Consider the following 18,436-nt stretch of genomic DNA (forward strand, 5'->3'; position numbering starts at 1 on the left):
TGAGAGCAGACTGACTTGGGTGTGCACTCGGGGAGACCTGTGGTACGGCCTAAAGAGTAGAGATGTGTGTTGAGAACTGTAGAGGGTCTGAGATTTCACCCTACTTGCAAAGTAACCAGGTGGTCTAGAGGAATATACAAGACTCCTGGGTCAGGCACAAAGGATTTTGTCACAGCGTAGCAAGCCAATGGGCTTCAAGTTCATGTCAGTTCCCCTGGCTCCCATGTCTCATGGGGATGTCACAGAATGGCCCAGATAGATGCTGCACTCTCAGTGGGTGTGTGTCACAGCCGAGGAATCCCAAATTACAAAACCCCATCTTTCGTGGAATACAACCAAACCTGCCCAACCAATGTAAGAGGGAAACATTATCTTTATTTCCCCAGAGAGCAAACAAATTCGCTTTCCTCTAAAGCAAATATTCTATTTCCCAAGGCTGTTCTCAGTAAAAACATATTTAAAAAGATGGTCTAGAACAAAGGTTGTTTAGTTCCTCTGTTCACAACATATTCAGAAATGAGAAACCCATGGAGAACTGTCTTCCAACAATGTCTCACTGTTTCCACGTACACCTGTTGTGTGATCTGTCTCTGGGTGGCAGCTAAAGTCCCTGGTGTATCAGCTTCATTTGTCAAGTCAGCATTTCAATGGATTAGATTTGGGCCCAGCTTAGGAACACATCTTTCCCCAAAGTATTGTCTTTTTATAATGGTATGTTTTATATAAAAAGGTCTATCCAGAAAGTATTTAGCCATATACTATAAAAATTAGAGACATTTATTCAAGAAGATAAAAGAAATGTTGTATATAGGACAATGATGCCTCAATCCCCTTCAAAGTAGGCATCTTGGGACCTCACACATTTCTCCCAGTATCTCTTCCACTGTTCAAAACACTCTGCAAAATCCTTTGTTGGAATCGCCATAGCTGCCCCATCATATTTTCCTGAATCTCATTGATGGTCTGAAATCTCTTCCCTTTCAAAGGTGATTTTAGTTTGGGGAAAAGCCAGAAGTCACAGGGCACTAAATCTGAGCTGTAGTGGGGCTGAGTCACCTGGGTGATTTGATGTTTCACCAAAAAATTCGGCAGGAGACATGATGCATGAGCATCGTGATGATGCTTCCAATCACCAGTTGCCCATAGCTGCGGCCTTCTGAATCATCCGAATAGTTTCCATGGAGGAACAGTCAAGCTTAATGTAAAATTTAATGCAGATTCATTGCTCTACTTGCTCAGTCATTTTGAATGTGACAGCCATGCAGTACACATGCTCTCAATGGCATCTACCACCCCCACTGACTAGTACAGTGAAGTCATCATTGTTCACGTATGCGCATTCCAGTCCACTCTCCTTGGTTCCCAGGTTACATCAATGCCATGCAACACTATTCTCATTTTATTAACAATGGCTGGACTTTTTCCAGGCAGACTTTGTATATATGATCATCAGAATATCAATAGTGCTATGTAAGTGGCAGGATTTCAGATAATTTTTTCTTTTTCGTACTTGTTACACTTTAAGTTTTTAAATCACAATCAAACAAAGGAACAAAGTTGTTTGAAAAAGAAAAACAACAGACCATTATAAAAAGCCTTATTTTAGTTATCATTATTCACTTTTTAATAGCTTCATAGTCTTACCTGAAAGGATAATCTTATCTTTTATTAAAGGAAAACATTTAATATGGTGATTATGTTGCAGAAAGCCTTGTCAGAGGTTGAAAGAGATCTGAAAAACTCTGCAGCTGCATCTAAGACTCAAACCAAGGGGAAAAGGATGGTGATTCAGGAAGTGGAGAACTCGGAGGATGAAAATGGAAAGGACAGTGAAAGAAGACATGAAGATGGCAGTGGAGATAAGAGTAAAACATTTTTTATTTTTTGGTTATGTAAAATATTACCTTTTTATATGATGAGTTAGTCTATCAAACTTTTTATAGCTTTACCTTGTAAATCCACAAGAAAGTTTTTCCTTAATATTTTTCTTAATATAGCTCATGTTTTTCTTTTTCCTTTTTTATTGACATATAACATTATATTGGTTTAAGATGTATAACATCATGATTTGATATTTGTATATATTGCAAAATGATCACCACAATGTGTCTAGTTAACACAGCTCATCTTTTTCATAATACAATCTCCCAAACCCATTTTTCTTCTTAACCTGACACCTTTTTCTAATGCTCAACTTAATTCCTCATTATCATCTTTAAATGCAAATGCCCATGACACCAACCATTTGCAAGTTAACCTTGAATCTCTCTTAGATGACTATTTTGTCTATAAACTATTGGCTGCAAACAAATGTGTTGGCTTCAAAGAGGTATACTTTGCCTAAAATGAATGCATTGTTAAAAAATTACCATGTATGTCTCTCAAAAAATTTCTTTAATGCAAGTTCACTTTTGATATAATTTTTTAAAGGTTCTAGATTAGATAAAGCTTAATTTTTATAATAGAAAACAATGAAGGTTACACCAGCTTTCAGGGGGAAGATCTGCCTACTCATTTGACTGTGGTGGGGGGGTGGGGAGGATGTTTTCTGCATTCTTGAAAGCCCAAGATCAACCAAAGGAAATATCAAATATTAATTTTGAAAATCATTCATAGGTAAAATCAACTTTAAGCAATTTGACAGAAGTAAAATAATTAAGTATTTTAATTTAGAAAGAGAAATACAAAATGTTCCATTCATTCCACTTAAAAAATAAAGTACAAGAAGTAAACGTTTTAAGTTTTTAATGATAGAAAGTACAATATAAAATGTATGCCTCAAGTCAAAATATGATCAGTTAAGGTAGCATAAAGACAAAGGGACAGAATAGGAGGGAGGGAAAAAGAGGAGGACACAGAATAAGAACAGGAGAGAGAGATGTGAAAGGAAAAGCATCAAAAGGATAAAAAAGGAAGAAATTAAGATAAAAAGTTTTTCAACCAGATTTTAAGTTCTTGCAGCAAATGTTCTTGAGGTTTATATTTAGCTTAAGATAATTAGCCAAGTGCCTTACAATTAAAGGACATTATTTAAAGTCTTAACTGGAACAAGGTATAGTATTACAGGTATATGTGTGTGAACATGTTTTTATTTTTCTTGGGTATATATGTAGGAATGGAATGCCGGGTTATGTTGTAACTCTATGTTTAATTTCCAGACAGGTTCCCAAAGTAGCTACAGCATTTTGTATTCCCACCAGTGATATCTGAGGATTCCAATTTCTCCACATTCTTGCAAACACTTGTTATGGTTTGCCTTTTTTATTACATCCTAGTGGGTAAAAGATAGTAACTCCTTATGGTTTTGATGTGTATTTCTCTTATTGTGTTGACTGTCTTTTGAAGTGTTTTTAGCCATTTTTTTTTCGAGAAATGTTTATTCAAGTCCTTTGCCCACTTTATAATTAGGTTATTTGCCTTTTTATTGTTGTATTGTAAGTGTTCTTTACATATTCTGGATACTAGACCCTTATCAAATATGCAATTTACATATAATTTCTTCTAAATGTGAGTTGTCTTTTTTACTTTCTTGATTATATCCTTTGATGCACAAAAGTTTTAAATGTTGCTGAAGTCAAATTTATCTATTTTTCTTTTGTACTTGAGCCTTTGGTATCATATATAAAATTCACTGTCAAAGATAAAGTCATGCAGATTTACTTCTGTTTTTTCCTAAGAGTTTTATGATTTAGCTAGTATTTAGACCATTGATATATTTTGATTAATCGTGGTAGGAGTCCTACTTGTTTGTTTGTTTGCTTGTTTGTTTGTTCTAGCATGTGTAAATCCAGTTGTCCCAACATCATTTGTTAAAGAGACTATTCTTTCCTTATTGAATGGACTTGACACCTTTGTCATAAATCAATGGGCTAGCCCTGGCCGGGCATCTCGTTGGTTAGAGCATCATTCTGATGTGCCAATGTTGCGGTTTGATCCCCAGTCAGGGCACATGCAAGAATCAACCAATGAATGCATAGATAAGTGCAGTAGCGAATCAGTATTTCTCTTTCTCTCTCCCTTCCCCACTCTAAAATCAGTATAAATTTTTTTTTCAATCAATGGGCCAGCTCTGGCCTGGTGGCTCTGCAGCATCATCCCTTACAATAAAACAGTTGCAGATCCCATCCCTCATGAGAGCACATACCTAGGTTGTGGGTTTGATCCCTGGTTGGGATGCATACGGAAGCCTACCAATCAATGTTCCTCTTTCACATTGGTATTTCTCTTTCTCTCTTCCTTCCTTTCTCTTTAAATTAATACACATATCCTTGGGTGAGGATTAAAAAATCAATTGGCCATAAATGTATGAATTTATTACTGGACTCTTCAAAATTCTATTGTATTGGTCTACATATCTATCCCAATGCTGGTACCAATCTGTTTTGATTACTGTAGTTTTTAGTAAGTTTTGGAATCAGAAGTGTGAGTCCTTTGATTTTTGTTCTTCTTTTTCAAGATTGTTTGGCTATTTTGGAATTCCAGATGAATTTGAAGATCGGTTTTTCTATTTCTGCAAAAAGTCTATGGAATTTTGATAGGGATTATATTGAACCTGTAGATCACTTTGGGTAGTATTGATATCTTAACAACATAAAGTCTTCCTATCTATGATCAAGAAATATCTTTCCACTTATTTAATTTCTTTCGGCAATGTTTTGTAGTTTTCAATGTACAAGTCCTTCACCTTCTTGTTAAATTTATTCCTGAGTATTTTATTCCTTTGGATGCTATTGTAAATGGAATTATTATTCTAATTTCTTTTTAGATCATTCATTAACAGTGTGTAGAAATGACTGATTTTTGTATGTTGCTCTTGTACCCTGTAACATTGCTGAATTTGCTTATTAGCTTTAGTAGTATGTGTGTGTGTATTCTTTGGGAATACATATATACACATATATAATATATAATAATAATAAAAATTATAATTATATTTTATGTAGTGTATAATTATAATTAAATGTATAAGTATATAATTATAAATTATAATTTGCAATAGAGATAATATTTAATCATGTTAAATCATTATATTATTGTACATAATATATATGTAATCCTAAAGAATCTATCTATAGTTATATCATCTATGAAGAGAGATAATTTTATTTCTCCCTTCCCCATATGGATGCCTTTTATTTCTCTTTCTTGCCAGGTTATTGATCAGGTTATAACTGCCACCATAATGTTGAGTAGCTGTGGTTCAGGGGAAAGTTTTCAGGACTTCACCACTGAGTATGATGTTAGCAGTGAGTTTTTCATAAATGTACTTTATATTGAGAAATTTCACTTCTCTTCCTAGTTTTCTGAGTGATTTTATCACGGAACGGTGTTGGATTTTGTCAAATGCCTTTTCAGTTCAATTATGATCACGTGATTTTCCCCCTTGTTCTATTAATGTGGTATGTTGCATAGATTTTCTACTGTTGACCCACTTTTCCATTCCTGAGATATATTCCACTTGGTCATGGTGTCTAATCCTTTTAATATGCTATTGGATTTGGTTTGCTTGTATTTTGTTGAGGACTTTTGCATCGACCAACTACCCAAACTATCCTTCAGGGCTACTGAAGTCGTTGTGGCCTTTAGATCTAATGGTTCTCTTTAGTCCTTGTGCATCCTTTAAGAATTAGTATTTCTCAGGGATCCTTTGGAAGATATGAGTGATCCAGTCTACATCCAAACTTCAGTGATTCTTTATCTGCCAGCACCTCCCAAGTCCGTGTCTCTAGATAAGGCCACTCCTCTGATCTACATTTGGAGCCACCTCCTGACTGACTTCTCTGGATTGTCCTACAGGTAGCACAATACCTAACATGACTCACAGGATTTCATGTTGTGGCCTCTGTTTACCTTTACGGAGACTGGCAAAGTTGTTCAGGGACATTTCCACCTTAAGGAAAGAGATATGGCTATGCATTCAGTTCATTCATTTGAATCCCAGTTATGCTGGGATTTCAAGCTCTGTGTGCTTGAGGAAATTCCTTAGCTACTTCCTTGTGTCTCTGTTGCTTCATTTGTAAAGTGGTGATGAAGTACTACTTGGTATGAAGGTTAATGGTAATGTACACGAAGGTCTGGACTCACATGAAGTTCTAGATAAACTGTAGCTATTTAGTAATACTATCAATCAAACATGAGAGGATAACATACAAGGGGATGCACAATAATAGTAAGTTGTCTGTTGTTTCTGCGGACACTGACGTATGCTTCCATCCGATTCTGTTCTGGGTGGGAACTTGAGTAGCAGATGCCAGATGAAGACTGGAGCCTTGCTCTAACAATCCTACTGGATCCAATCTGGGTATTTATTACTATTATAAGGTCTTTTTATTGTCTTCATATTTAACCTCATTTTGGTTAGTGATTCAAAAGTGGACATTATTCCACTGTAGAGGAAACGATATTTATTAATGTGTTTTTTAAAATCAGTGCTGGCTTTAAGGCGACCATCCACTGATTTTTATTTAAACACTTGTGGTTTTCCATGGCCTCTGTCTTTATGCTTCAAATCATGGCTCCACCACTCATGAAACATAATGGAAAATATATCCAAATATGTCCATCAAAACTCAGATCAGTATTTGTTAAAAGAAAAAGCCTGGAGGTCTGTGTATTTAAGTGCTTTTTTAACAGTGGTTTGAGGTTGCTTCAAAAATTAAACATAATTTATCCAAGAAAATTTGAAGATCTAATTGGCTTTAATTAAGCAATTCTTCAATTGGGCAGCATCCCGTCTAGCAACCAGAAGGATGCTCCTAGGAGTTATACAATATGGAAGGTTTTTTACAGGAAGCTGGGTGGGGCAAGGGTGCTCTTGGCTAAAGAAAAGGAAGGGTTATTTTGGGGCCAGGACATATTTTCTTTGTGGGGAAGGAAAATTAGGGAAGAGTTTTTATGCAGATTGACTCTTCTTTGCAGAGGAGTTGGTGGAGAGGACCCACTGACAGATTACCATACTGGTGCTTGACCAAAACAGTTCATACTGGTTGATCAAGATTGTGTTTCTGGGACAGTTTGAAACTGCAGTTGGATCAGGTATTAAATCTAGGTTTGGTGAGCTTTTAGCACAAGTGACATTAGGCCTGTGTTGTTTTTTTTTCTTTAACAAAATGATAAATTGCCTTCTATAAAATATTGATAAGATACCCATCAATGAAATATTTATACATCATTTTATATTTAAAAACAGTAGATTCAATAATCAATTAAGGCTATGATTTGTACCTGACAGTCTGAATAAGGCATTGTAATGGAAAACTTAAGTCTTTTAAAGACTCACTTTTAAAACCAGGTGCTTATTTTATGACTTCTTTGCTAAATTCAGTTTAAAATGACTTAAAGTCACTTGACCTTTATTTTTCTGTCAAGTGATCTTTTTCTCCTAGTCTTTTAACGTAAGGAAAGGGTACCCTAAACTTGGGTGCGATTTTTGTTTTCAAGTTTTGGTAACTACTCATTCTTTCGTAAATTGTAAATGGAAGAAAAGTACGTACTTTGTAAGATCTGTCTTTGCCTTTTGGCTGTGATGAAGGGAATGATTTTGAAATGCTGGTTATCAAGTCACAAGCCCTTCAGGATTTAACGAGTTAAATACGGGGTTGGCTTCCGTCCACAGCCCGGGAAGCCGCAGGGGATCCGCGCACGCGGCCCCGGGGCTAACCATCGGAGCGGATGAGCCCCGAAGGTGCCGGAGCCGCGAAATTCAGACCGAGAGGGCGGCGCCCGCGCGGCTTCCCCCGCGACCCGCCCAGCGCGCTCCGGCGCCGCGCCTCCGCGCCGAGCACCCCCGCTGCTGCCGCGGTAGTTTCTCCTGATGATGCAAACACTCACTTCCCGCATCCACTTCCCACAGAGACTGCGGAGCCGGCGGGAGCCGCGCTTGCCCCAGAGCCGCGCGCCATGGGCAACATCCAGAAGAAGCTGACGGGCAAAAGCGAGGCCGGCAAGCGGCCGGAGAAGGGCGCGCCGCGGCGGAGTCGCACGCTAGGGGCCGGCTCGGACAAGCGGGGCCGCCCGCGGGCCCCGGCGACCGCGGCCGGCGCCAATGGGCACCCGGGCGGCGGCAGGGGCTCCCGGGGACCGGTCCGGGCCGACGCGTCCCCTGGGCCCTGCGCGTCGCCTCCCGCCCCCGCCTCCCCGGGCGGCCCATCCGGCCTGAAGTGTCAGGGCAACGAGCTGTTCAAAACCGGACAGTTCGCCGAGGCGGCGCGCAAGTACTCGGCGGCGATAGCGCAGCTGGAGCCAGCAGGTAGGTGACTTGCGCTCCGCGGGCTACCCGGAGCCCTCTTGCTGAACTTGGCGGGACCCGCAGGGGCCACGCCGGAGAGGCGCGGGCCACCTCTTGAATGACAGGCGCGTGTGTCAGTACATTCCTTCCTGGTGGCCTAGGGCAGCGCGGGACAAGACCTACAAGCTCAGTCTGTACCTTGGAATGCGTACTGTGTGTCTGGGCCAGGCAAGTCCTTCCCTTTACGGGCTTGCCCCCTGTGGCCACTGCGGGCGTTCGCTGCTCCTCGGAGCGCTGCATTGTCAGCAGCCCGTAGGACTGCAGTCCCTGCCACTGGAGACCGCAGTCTTGGAATTCCGGGGAACCTGATTTCGCTAATGGATTTTAACTGTATTTAATTAAATGTGCTTTTAGGAAGTGGAAGTGCAGATGATCTAAGTATCTTATATTCAAATAGAGCAGCATGTTACCTAAAGGAAGGAAACTGCAGTGGCTGCATTCAAGACTGTAACAGGTAAACTGCTGATTTTCAGGTTTGTCTAGAGATGATTACCATTTCAAGGTGGTGAATGTAGTCTTGACTGTTTTTCTAAGTTTTTTGCATGATTCTAATTTCTAAAGTTTTAAGGTATGTTAATTGATTAATGCATAAACTCATAAATTCTTCTCTTGCATATATATATGAAGACAGTTATAGCAGATTGTGCAAACTTTTTTTCATTTCCACTGTTACCACCTTAATTCATGCTCATTTTATGTCAGTCCTAGACCACTGGAGAAGACATCTCACTACTCTCTCTGCCTTCTCCAGTCCACTGTGGCATCAGAATAACTTTTCCTGAAACACTGTTTTGTTCAGACTGTTTCAAACAGGTGTCCACTAGCTCAGTATGGTCTTCCAGATAGTTACAAACTCCTCTGTCACCATATTGCCCCAAAACAAGCTCTCTGCCCCCATTTGGTCCACTGTCTGTAATGTGCTCTGCACACCTTTGCTTCTGAAATCTGTCAACGTAAGAAACGTCCAGAACTGGAAGAATTTTTATGGTGTTTTGAGCCAAACTGACGACAGTTGCCGGGAAGCAAAATCTCAAGGGATTGAGAAAATGCTCTGGAAAATGGCAATTTTACCACCTTTTTTTTACATCAGAATCAAAGGGGAAGACATAAGGTGGTTACATGAAATTCACTGATGATAGATTAGGGAGAAAGCAAAGCAAGGACATCTCTAGGATTAGATAAAAAGAATAAACAAACTTCTTTTATATAGGCAGGTGTAGGATACTTAACAGTTCACAATTAACACAATCAGAACAACAATGAGGGATCTGTGGTCTCTGCTGTGGTGGGAGATTGTGCCCTGACAGGTCTGGAAAAAAAAAAGGGTTAGCCTGACATTATGAAGGTGTGTTAATGTAGATGCAAAAAGACTATAGACAGGCTCAGTTAAGGTAAGGATCCACCTTTGTTAGGGAGAAATACCACTCTAGGACCACTATCCCAGACTGGAACTGCTTTTAGTTACAAAGTTTTAATGTCACACCATTCTTTGTGGTTACTTTAGGTCTCTGAGTTTGTCAGTTTAGTAGGTAGCCCCGTTTTTGTCCACAAATCCTGCTTAGCAGCCCCCTGCTCTCTGCCTGCCTGGTCGCCCTCAGCCTCCCTGGTCATCTTCATGTCTGTAGCACCTGCACTGTCACTCTCTCACCTGTAGGTTCTTGTGTCATTCACTGCATGGCATTGTAAGCTCTGTGAGGTCAGGACCCATGTTCTGTTCAGCTTTGCAACCCTCAAGCACAGTCGTCACCCATGGTGCTCTGCCTGCTGAGATAAAGGAACCTATTTACATGAATAAAAAGTGTTTTTTTACAAATAAGTGATAAGCCTTCCTCAGGAGTCCTTTGGTAAGAAGCTACTACTAGTGAATCTAAAAAAAAAAAAAATCATGCCCTGACTGGTGCACGATTCAGTTGGCTGGGCATCATCAGGCAAAGTGAAAGGATGTCAGGTGATTCCCAGTTAGGGCACACGCCTGGGCTGCGGGCCTGGTCCCCCGTCGTGTTGTGTGGGAGAGGCAGCCAGTCCATGTTTCTCCCCCTCTCTTTCTCCATCCCTTCCCCTCTCTCCAAAAAATAAATAAATAAAATCTTTAAAAAAAGTTATATGTCCTGGTTTGGCCTTAACAGCTCTGGCTTACTCCTTTTGTCTGGTATAATTATTAATATCACCCCTTTTACTCTCAGAAGCCCTAGCTTGGACACTCTCTTATGTGGACACCCTGATGATAAGGTGAACTATTTTTTTCATTGGTAGTAGCAGTTTCAGGCTCGTTAGTTTCTGTGTCTACAGTTTAAAAAGAAGGTCTTGAGGTACTTGGATTTTTGCCAAATTTGCATATTCAAATTACAAATAAATAATATTTATATTCACTCTGGCCTGACTTTAGACCCTATCCATTGTTGTAGTAGCTCACGCTAGCTAATTATTATTACATTTTCAGGATTCTGTGAGCTGGTCGAATGAAGTCAAGTGGGTAGCTTGAAGTCTGCCATGGTTAGAGTACTAATACCATGAAAATCAGCAAATGCAATAAATCTTGGCTTCTTTTTTTCCCTGGGAGAGCTGGATGTTAAACATTTTCCACTACCCATAACTAACCAAAAAGACCATGTTAATTTGCAGAATATTGGGATTTGCAGCCAAGAACTGTGAGAGGACTTAAAAAAAATTCCTTTTACCTTCTGAGTTCTAGCTGGGCTAATAATCAAGTTAACAGAGGCAGATAACAGGAGCAAATCAAATTTTAACACATGCACAGGGTCAAATGTTTTTTTCTGACACTTTCACTTCTTAATAACCAGTTTAAACATCAGTATCGCAAGAGGCACAATTTTGGGGGTGGCAAACTTTGTTTTCCTTCAGAACTTTCCCCTTAGGTGTCTGTTACTAATACATTACCCTTCAGACTTGCCTTAGGCATTCCTACATTGAGCGAATTTAGGACTCTTGGTTTAAAACCTGGGACCCTTACAGACAGGGCTAAAATGGTGGACTCACTTTGTCCTTAAGTGAGATTGTTTAAGGGGGCAGGCAGTTCCTGTTAACATTTGTGTTTCCTTGTAGACCCAGGGGGAGGTCAGAGATGGGACGCTAGCCAAGGTGTCCCGGGAGGCTAGAATGGAGGTTTGTCTGGAGGGAGAGAGGGCCGGCTGGGGCAGGAGGTGGGTGGTGCTTAGGGAAAGCGTCCAGGGAATCCCGCTCTGTTGGTCAGCACTGACCCCCGCAGAGACCGGCTTCCTTCGATGTTTTCTCTGATACCTGGCATGTGAGTGCCAGCACGAGGGGCGTGGAGGGATTTTACTCCAGAGCACTGGTTCGCAGACTCATCGTAATGCCAGAGAAACCGTGATTTGCTATGGCAAACAGGTTGGAAAATGGATGTATTTAAATTTGTATGATCCGGGAATCATTTCCTAGCAGAAATATATGACTACTTTCACTTTAGAAAGATTGCATACATTTTAAAGGAAGCCAGTTTTTCAGTTTTTCAGTTAATTATCTTTGCCCCTTGGAGAGTTGTTTTATGTTCCATGAGGCAAGTGGTAGCAGGAGTCAAACACAGAAAAAGAAAAACCCATGGGGACAGAATCTAAATAAAGGGGAGAGGGAGACCTATGAATTAACTCTAATGGATTTCCCCTTAAAAAGAACTTTGCATGCATTTGGGGTAAAAAACTACCTGGTTTTAAATGTCTAAACTTCCGGGGCCTGCACCCAAGCACTTCCTCAGAGATGTTTCTGGGGGCATCTGTAGAGAATCACTGTTGGGAGCATGAGGCACGTTGGAGCAGTGGAGGGGCACTGGGCCCTGGCCCTCTCCTTGCCACACCTCCGTGCTCCTCTTACAGGCTTGCAGGGAAGCCAAGAAACGGGATTGTGATGCCTAAGCAAAAGTTTAAAACTTTCATTCTGGAAATTACTTTTATTCCCATAATTGTTTTTCAGGTTGTTGTTCTTTTAACTTTCACTTCCCCATCGATCAGGGAAACTTTTGGGGTTATCTAAAGCACACCAAAAATCTTTCAGTGACTTTGCATTGAGGATATTTTGATGGACTCAGTACAGATGAATGGTGTCTAGTAATTCTGTGCTTTTGCTCACCTTTGCTGTTCTCTGGCAGACCTGAAATTAGATGACTCTTTAGAGTCTTAGCTGTGTGAACTTGAATAGTTAAGCTTTCGTATAAGCTCTGGTTTAAAAGTTCTCTGTGTTTATTTTCATGAATGGATGCTTTTTTTTTCTTTGTGGAATGTCCATTAATAAGCTTATATTTATTTTCAGGATTGTGGTTAAAGAGAAAAAATCCTTGAATTTACTAGGCTGGGAGTGCTAAAAATTAACATCATCTTACTCAATTTTAGATGCCAAGCCTACCTCAGGTTTATCTTGGGTGGATAAATGGTGCCTTCGATTTGGGAAGTCTGGTGAATGGGAGTAGTCATGTGGCTGTTCCTGTCGTTACTTAGCCCCCAAGCATTAAACTAAGCTAGATTTGAGGCAGTGGTACAGGTGATAGACACTGGTGCCCAGAGGTCTGTTTTCTAGTGTTTAAGTGTTTCTACTTGATTTTAATTTTAGTTTAAATGATTTTTACAGGTTATAAAAGTAACACATACCTATTACAGAGAAAAATTTGAAACCCAGGACAACAAAAAGGGCGTTACAAAACTCCCCCTCCCAGTGCTAACTCCAAGGCAGAGCAAGATTGGTTATTTTTCAGAGCAGTGAAGCTAATGCCATTTCTAGAACACCCTCTGTGGTCCAAAGTCGAGGGGCACACCCACATGCGCAGCTGAGCATCTGCACTGTGGAGCAGCGAGTCTGAGTGGCAGATGACTTTGAGTTCCTCTATTTGTAGTGTTTCATACGTTTGTGGTAGAAAGAGTGTAGGCTCTGAGGAGGGCATCTTGTGGTCCTGGTGTTGATCTAGGCAATGGGAATTCCCTTGCCTTAACGGAGCTTAAATTCAAAAGAACTGATGTGCAAAATGAACATGTGAATATTTACCTTGCTGGCTTGTTGTGAGATTAGAGGAGAAAGTCTACAGTGACGAGCTTGTAGCAGATGTTCCATCAGAGCTCCCGCCTTGCCAGATCACTGTAGACAGGGCTAGACAGTAGACCTCTAAGACTACTGGGAAAAAAAAAGTAAAGCAGCCCTTGCCCATTCTTCCCCTGAAGCAAGTCCACTGTCTGATATATATTTGCTTGCAGCTTAAGAGTTAACCAGAAGAGCGAACCTGCAGTCTTCAATGTGGACTGCCTGGCACATACCCATTAGTGCATTATATAGAAAGTCAGCTCTTCATAGCATCTCTGCACGGAGCACTTCTTTACAGTTTCAGCTAATTTTATTAAAATGAAGTACAGTACTTTTCACTCACAAATGCAATCTCGATTGTATTTTTTATTTCAGAATTTAATGAAGTACAAAGTAGTGAAGTAAGTAGCTTTAAACAATTACTTCAAACAAAACCAGGGAACATAACCTTGAAATACATCTCTAGTGATATTAAAAATACTTCATAGGCAAGTGCAAGATGAAAATTAATGACTTAAAGAAATCATTGTATGCTTCCTTGATTACATCTGGTCTATTTTTGAAGCCCTTTGGCAGCAGGTGGACCGTAATAAATTGCACTGAGTTTTAGAGAGCTGCTTTTCAAACAGCGATGCAGGTTTATGTGGTTCTGTGCTAAGGTGCCTTATTAAATACATAGGTACAAATAAAAATTTCCCGTTTAATCCCTCAATAACAAGAATCTGTTGAAAGCCTGCTCTGTGCCTAGTGCCATGGTGGGCTCTATTAGAGTGTGGGGGAGGGGTGAGGGAGGGCATATTGGGGAGAGGGGAGTAGGATGGGGGGAGGGTATAGGGGGATGAGGCACACTGCCTGCTGCCAGGGAACTCAGTCTCAGTGGGGGAAAGAATAAGTAAATGCCTAAGTAGGTTGGTGATTGCTCTGCTACTCAGGGTTTATTTTACATCTCTGGTGTGTTGCCAGGTCCCCAAGATGAAATACCAGGTAAGTATGTGTTTGAGTCCAGTACTATGGTATGCGTTGAGTTAGTGTAAGTTAAAGAGTAATTTTCAAAACAAATGACATGTGACATTTTTGTCTTCTTTAGGGCTCTGGAACTTCATCCATTCTCAGTTAAACCTCTTCTTCGACGAGCAATGGCATATGAAACTTTAGAGCAGTATCAGAAAGCTTATGTGGATTATAAAACAGTGTTGCAAATAGACTGCGGAATCCAGATAGCAAATGACAGTATTAACAGGTAACCTGATCTGAGGCAGCTACCTCTGAGGTCAAGGTGTTTTATCATGGAATTAGGTTTTCTTCTTGCCCTTCTTTAAGAACGATGTCAGAGTGTGTGGGCGTTCTCAGTTATTTATTTTACATGACTGCCTTCTTTCACTCCATCCAAATCAAGTGGTTCTCTCTCCCTAATTTAATTTGTTTTCTTCTCTCTCTCTCACTCTCTTTGCTGATGTGGAAAAAAACTTAATTGAATTTATTGGGGTGACATTGGTTTATAAAGCCATGCAGGCTTCAAGTGTACAACTCAACAGACATCATCTGCACACTGCACTGTGCACCTGTCGCCCTTCAATTTAATTTCTTTTTTATTTTTTTTGCAGAGTGTCCAGTGTACACTCTGTTTTTGTTTGTTTGTTTTTTTAAGATTTTATTTATTTTATTTTTAGACAGGGAAGGGAGGGAGAGAGAGAGAGAGAGAAACATCAGTGTGCGGTTGCTGGGGGCCGTGGCCTGCAACCCAGGCATGTGCCCTGACTGGGAATTGAACCTGTGATGCTTTGGTTCTCAGCCCGAGCTCAATCCACTGAGCTACGCCAGCCAGGGCCTCAATTTAATTTCTAAGTGCTCCATGATACATTCTGAGTTGTCCTCTAATACCTTAATATTTATTTCCTGTTCAGTGAATACTCTCTTCTTTTTTTTTTTTTTTAAGCACAGGGTATAGCTCAAAAAGCACAATTCAATTCTAGTAATTGTAAATATCTGTACAGTTAGGAAGGTGTTTTCAGTGACGTCATAACTTAGTACTAATTATAGACAAGATCAATAAATGTAGAGAAAACTTCCATGTTGAATCTTCTGCAGGATTTGCAGATGTTCATTGGCACCACATCTGTCAGTGCAAATATATATGTTGCTTCCCCTCAGGAGAATGAATATCTTCATAAGCCTGCTAGGTATTTGTGTTATAAACCCTTTAAATAGATACTCATCTAGGATGAGTATCAATTTAATATCATGGTGAAATAACAACAAAATTGGATCTAATTTATATTATGAACTATTTACCTCTTGAGTGAGAATAGGGAGGTAAGGATTTCCAGACTTTACAAATTGCTTTCAGATGAAGTTTGAAAATTACTGGTTGGATACAAGAACCTTAGCCCTAGTTGGGTAGCTCAGTTGGGTAGAGAGTCGTCCCCATACGCCAAGGTTGTGGGTTCAATCCCCAGTCACATACAAGAATCAACCAATGAATGTATAAATAAGTGTTGCAACAAATTGGCATTTCTCTCTCTCTCTCTCCCCCTTCCTCTCTCTCTCAAGTCAATTTTTTCTTAAAAAGGCCTCATTCATTTTTTTTAATTGAATGGTTCTTGTTGATGTATAGTTATATAAGATGAGAAGGTATTGTCTAGTATTGCCATATATATTTTTCTGTAAAATATCCAGTTTAAAAATTTCACTGCTCCCTTTCATGAATCCCATATCTGTGCTTGCTTTTCCATCTAAGCAACAGCAATTTTAAAAAAAAATTTAAACACCTGTGCTTATTTTGTTTCTGTCTCCCATTAATCATGTTCCTCTCTTCCTCTCCAGGAATCTTATGTTAAATTTCCCTGCATATACTTACTTACTCCCTGGCAACACATCATCTCTTTTCAGCTGCTTCTTCCTTCCTCTCTGCTGGTAATACAAGTTTGCTTGAAAATTCCTTTTTTCTAAAGCTTCTTTTTCTTTTGCAGTTGTGGGTGGTTTTACATTATTTTCTAATTTATTTTTTTATGCTAACATATAACCAAAGACCACTGTTGAAATTTCAGTTAATAAAACTGTATGGAAATTATGTGTATTATATTTGTCTCTACATAAATACAAAAATCTTTCACAGTGGAAGTATTACTGAGTTAACTAACTTGAGTGTATTCTACCAGTTACCAGTAACCCTTCAGTCTTGAGGAGCACCTTTTTAAAGCCAGATTTGTTCCAAACGCATAATTCTGTTTTGTTTTAAATATAAGTATAGTGTCTTGTATGTTTAAAATGGTGAGAAAGGAATAATTGGGGATGTTAATCTGAATTTTATAATGTCATTAATACAAGAGCCATCATAGTAGACTCCAGTAACCTATTCTTTCTTCTCTATGCATATGAAAACAAAATTAGTGGATAATTATGGAGATAAAAAAATACAAGAGTATCTTAATCACATTTAAATGTTTTAGGGAAAAGCAGCATTCCATGTGACGGCCAGTTTTAGCCCAGACTCTTACACCTGTCTTTATGTATAGTTTGGGCATATAAATCCTCCAGGGCTTCTGGGTATTCTCAGGAATAATGCATTATCAAATTAGTAATTACATTCAGTGTTATCTGGGACATTTCCTCTAGGCCTCAATTTTCTTTTTATATTTTACCTTTTCAAAAAATAATATTTTATAGCATATACATTTTTAAAAATTTAAACTAATTAGAAATGTCAATTTTTTTCTTTTGATATAAAAAGGATCTAAAATTGCATAGTTTTTTATAAAATTCCTTTCAAAGACAGTTTATGTGGACAGCAAATAGCTCAAGATTGCGTGTTTTCTACAGGGGAGCACACAAACGTGCAGCATTTGTCACATACATCTTAACTCTTGATAGGACCTTTGGTAACATTAAATGCAGATTGCGTGATTAAGGGAGAAAATGCCTCTTCTTTTCAGAATAACAAGAATTTTAATGGATCTGGATGGACCACGCTGGCGGGAGAAGCTGTCACCCATACCCTCTGTGCCTGCTTCTGCGCAGTTGCGAGCGTGGCGGCCTGCAGCAGAGAGGCCCCCGGCCCAAGTCGGGGGTTCCTGCAGACACCACCAGCCGGGCATCCCAGGTGGGGGAGTCCTGCACTCATTTCTTCTGGGCGTTACTATTTCGAGCCATGTGTTTTGTGACAGTAAAGCAGTAGAATAAGAGCATGAATTTAAGTGTCAAACCTGGGATTAAGACCCTGTTTTCCCTCGTTTCAACTACAGAACCTTAAGAACTTCCTTCACACCTCCAGTGTCCTCATGTGTGTGAAGGAGGTTAACAGGAGTAACTGTCTCATGGTGGTGTTCTCAGGAGTAAATGGACATATGCATATAAAATACTTAGCACATGCTGACTGTGTGAGATTGTAGTAGCCTCTATAAAATTTAAGTTAGCATTATATTAACAATAAGAAGAATTAAGTAGCAAATGGTTCTCTACTATACCAGTAAGACTGATTGTTTGAAATAAACGACACCCTCCTACATAAATAACTAGCAGGTACTTCCTTCTGCCTTAATCACAGTTATTAGTGTATTTGTGTCGCCATAGTACCTACCTCATGGCTTTGTGCAGAATGGTTAATAAATGTGACTGCACTCATGTTTTCTACTTGAAAGCTAGTTGAGGGAGGCCTCATTTCTCCTGTGTGTTTAGAAACTCCTTGCCTGTTCCCGGGTTGAGTTTTGTCTTGCAGAAACCCTGAGGTCCCTGAGCCGTGATGTCCAAATGGCTAGTGTTAGTCTTTCATCCTCTTCATTGTCTGGAAAGAAGATGCAGGGAATGTCTGCCAAGGCTTTGTTTTGCTTTGTTTTGTTTTTATTGTTGTTCAGTTACAGTTGTCTAGGCTTTTAGATGTAGCAGTCCTGGGGAAGTCATGGAGGTCTCTCGTTTTCTAGAGTCCATTATTAATGGAGCCTGGTGCAAAGCATTTGCTCAATGAAGGGTGGCTATTTTTTAAAAAAGTACATATATTGTACTAACCATACTATAGGTATATGATAGCAAACCACAAGTACGAGTATAATCAGCTTTTTCTGTTCATAGTGTGTTGATTATTTGTGAGAATGGATATCAAAGGCTTACAAATGT

General features: G+C 39.7%; 1 protein-coding gene across 1 annotated transcript in view; it reads left to right on the forward strand.

Moving 5' to 3' along the window:
- Positions 1-18,436, forward strand: part of SPAG1 (sperm associated antigen 1) — a 48,740-nt gene that overhangs the window by 17,305 nt on the left and 12,999 nt on the right. The window contains exons 10-14 of the mRNA XM_045861139.1: positions 1,706-1,865; positions 7,853-8,248; positions 8,642-8,741; positions 14,415-14,567; positions 17,260-17,426. Coding sequence (XP_045717095.1) covers positions 1,706-1,865; positions 7,853-8,248; positions 8,642-8,741; positions 14,415-14,567; positions 17,260-17,426 — 976 coding nt within the window. The remainder of the gene's footprint in view (positions 1-1,705; positions 1,866-7,852; positions 8,249-8,641; positions 8,742-14,414; positions 14,568-17,259; positions 17,427-18,436) is intronic.

This window comes from Phyllostomus hastatus, unplaced genomic scaffold (assembly GCF_019186645.2).
Source record: "Phyllostomus hastatus isolate PE091 unplaced genomic scaffold, TTU_PhHast_1.1 phas_scaffold_21, whole genome shotgun sequence".
Taxonomy (NCBI): Eukaryota; Metazoa; Chordata; class Mammalia; order Chiroptera; family Phyllostomidae; genus Phyllostomus; species Phyllostomus hastatus.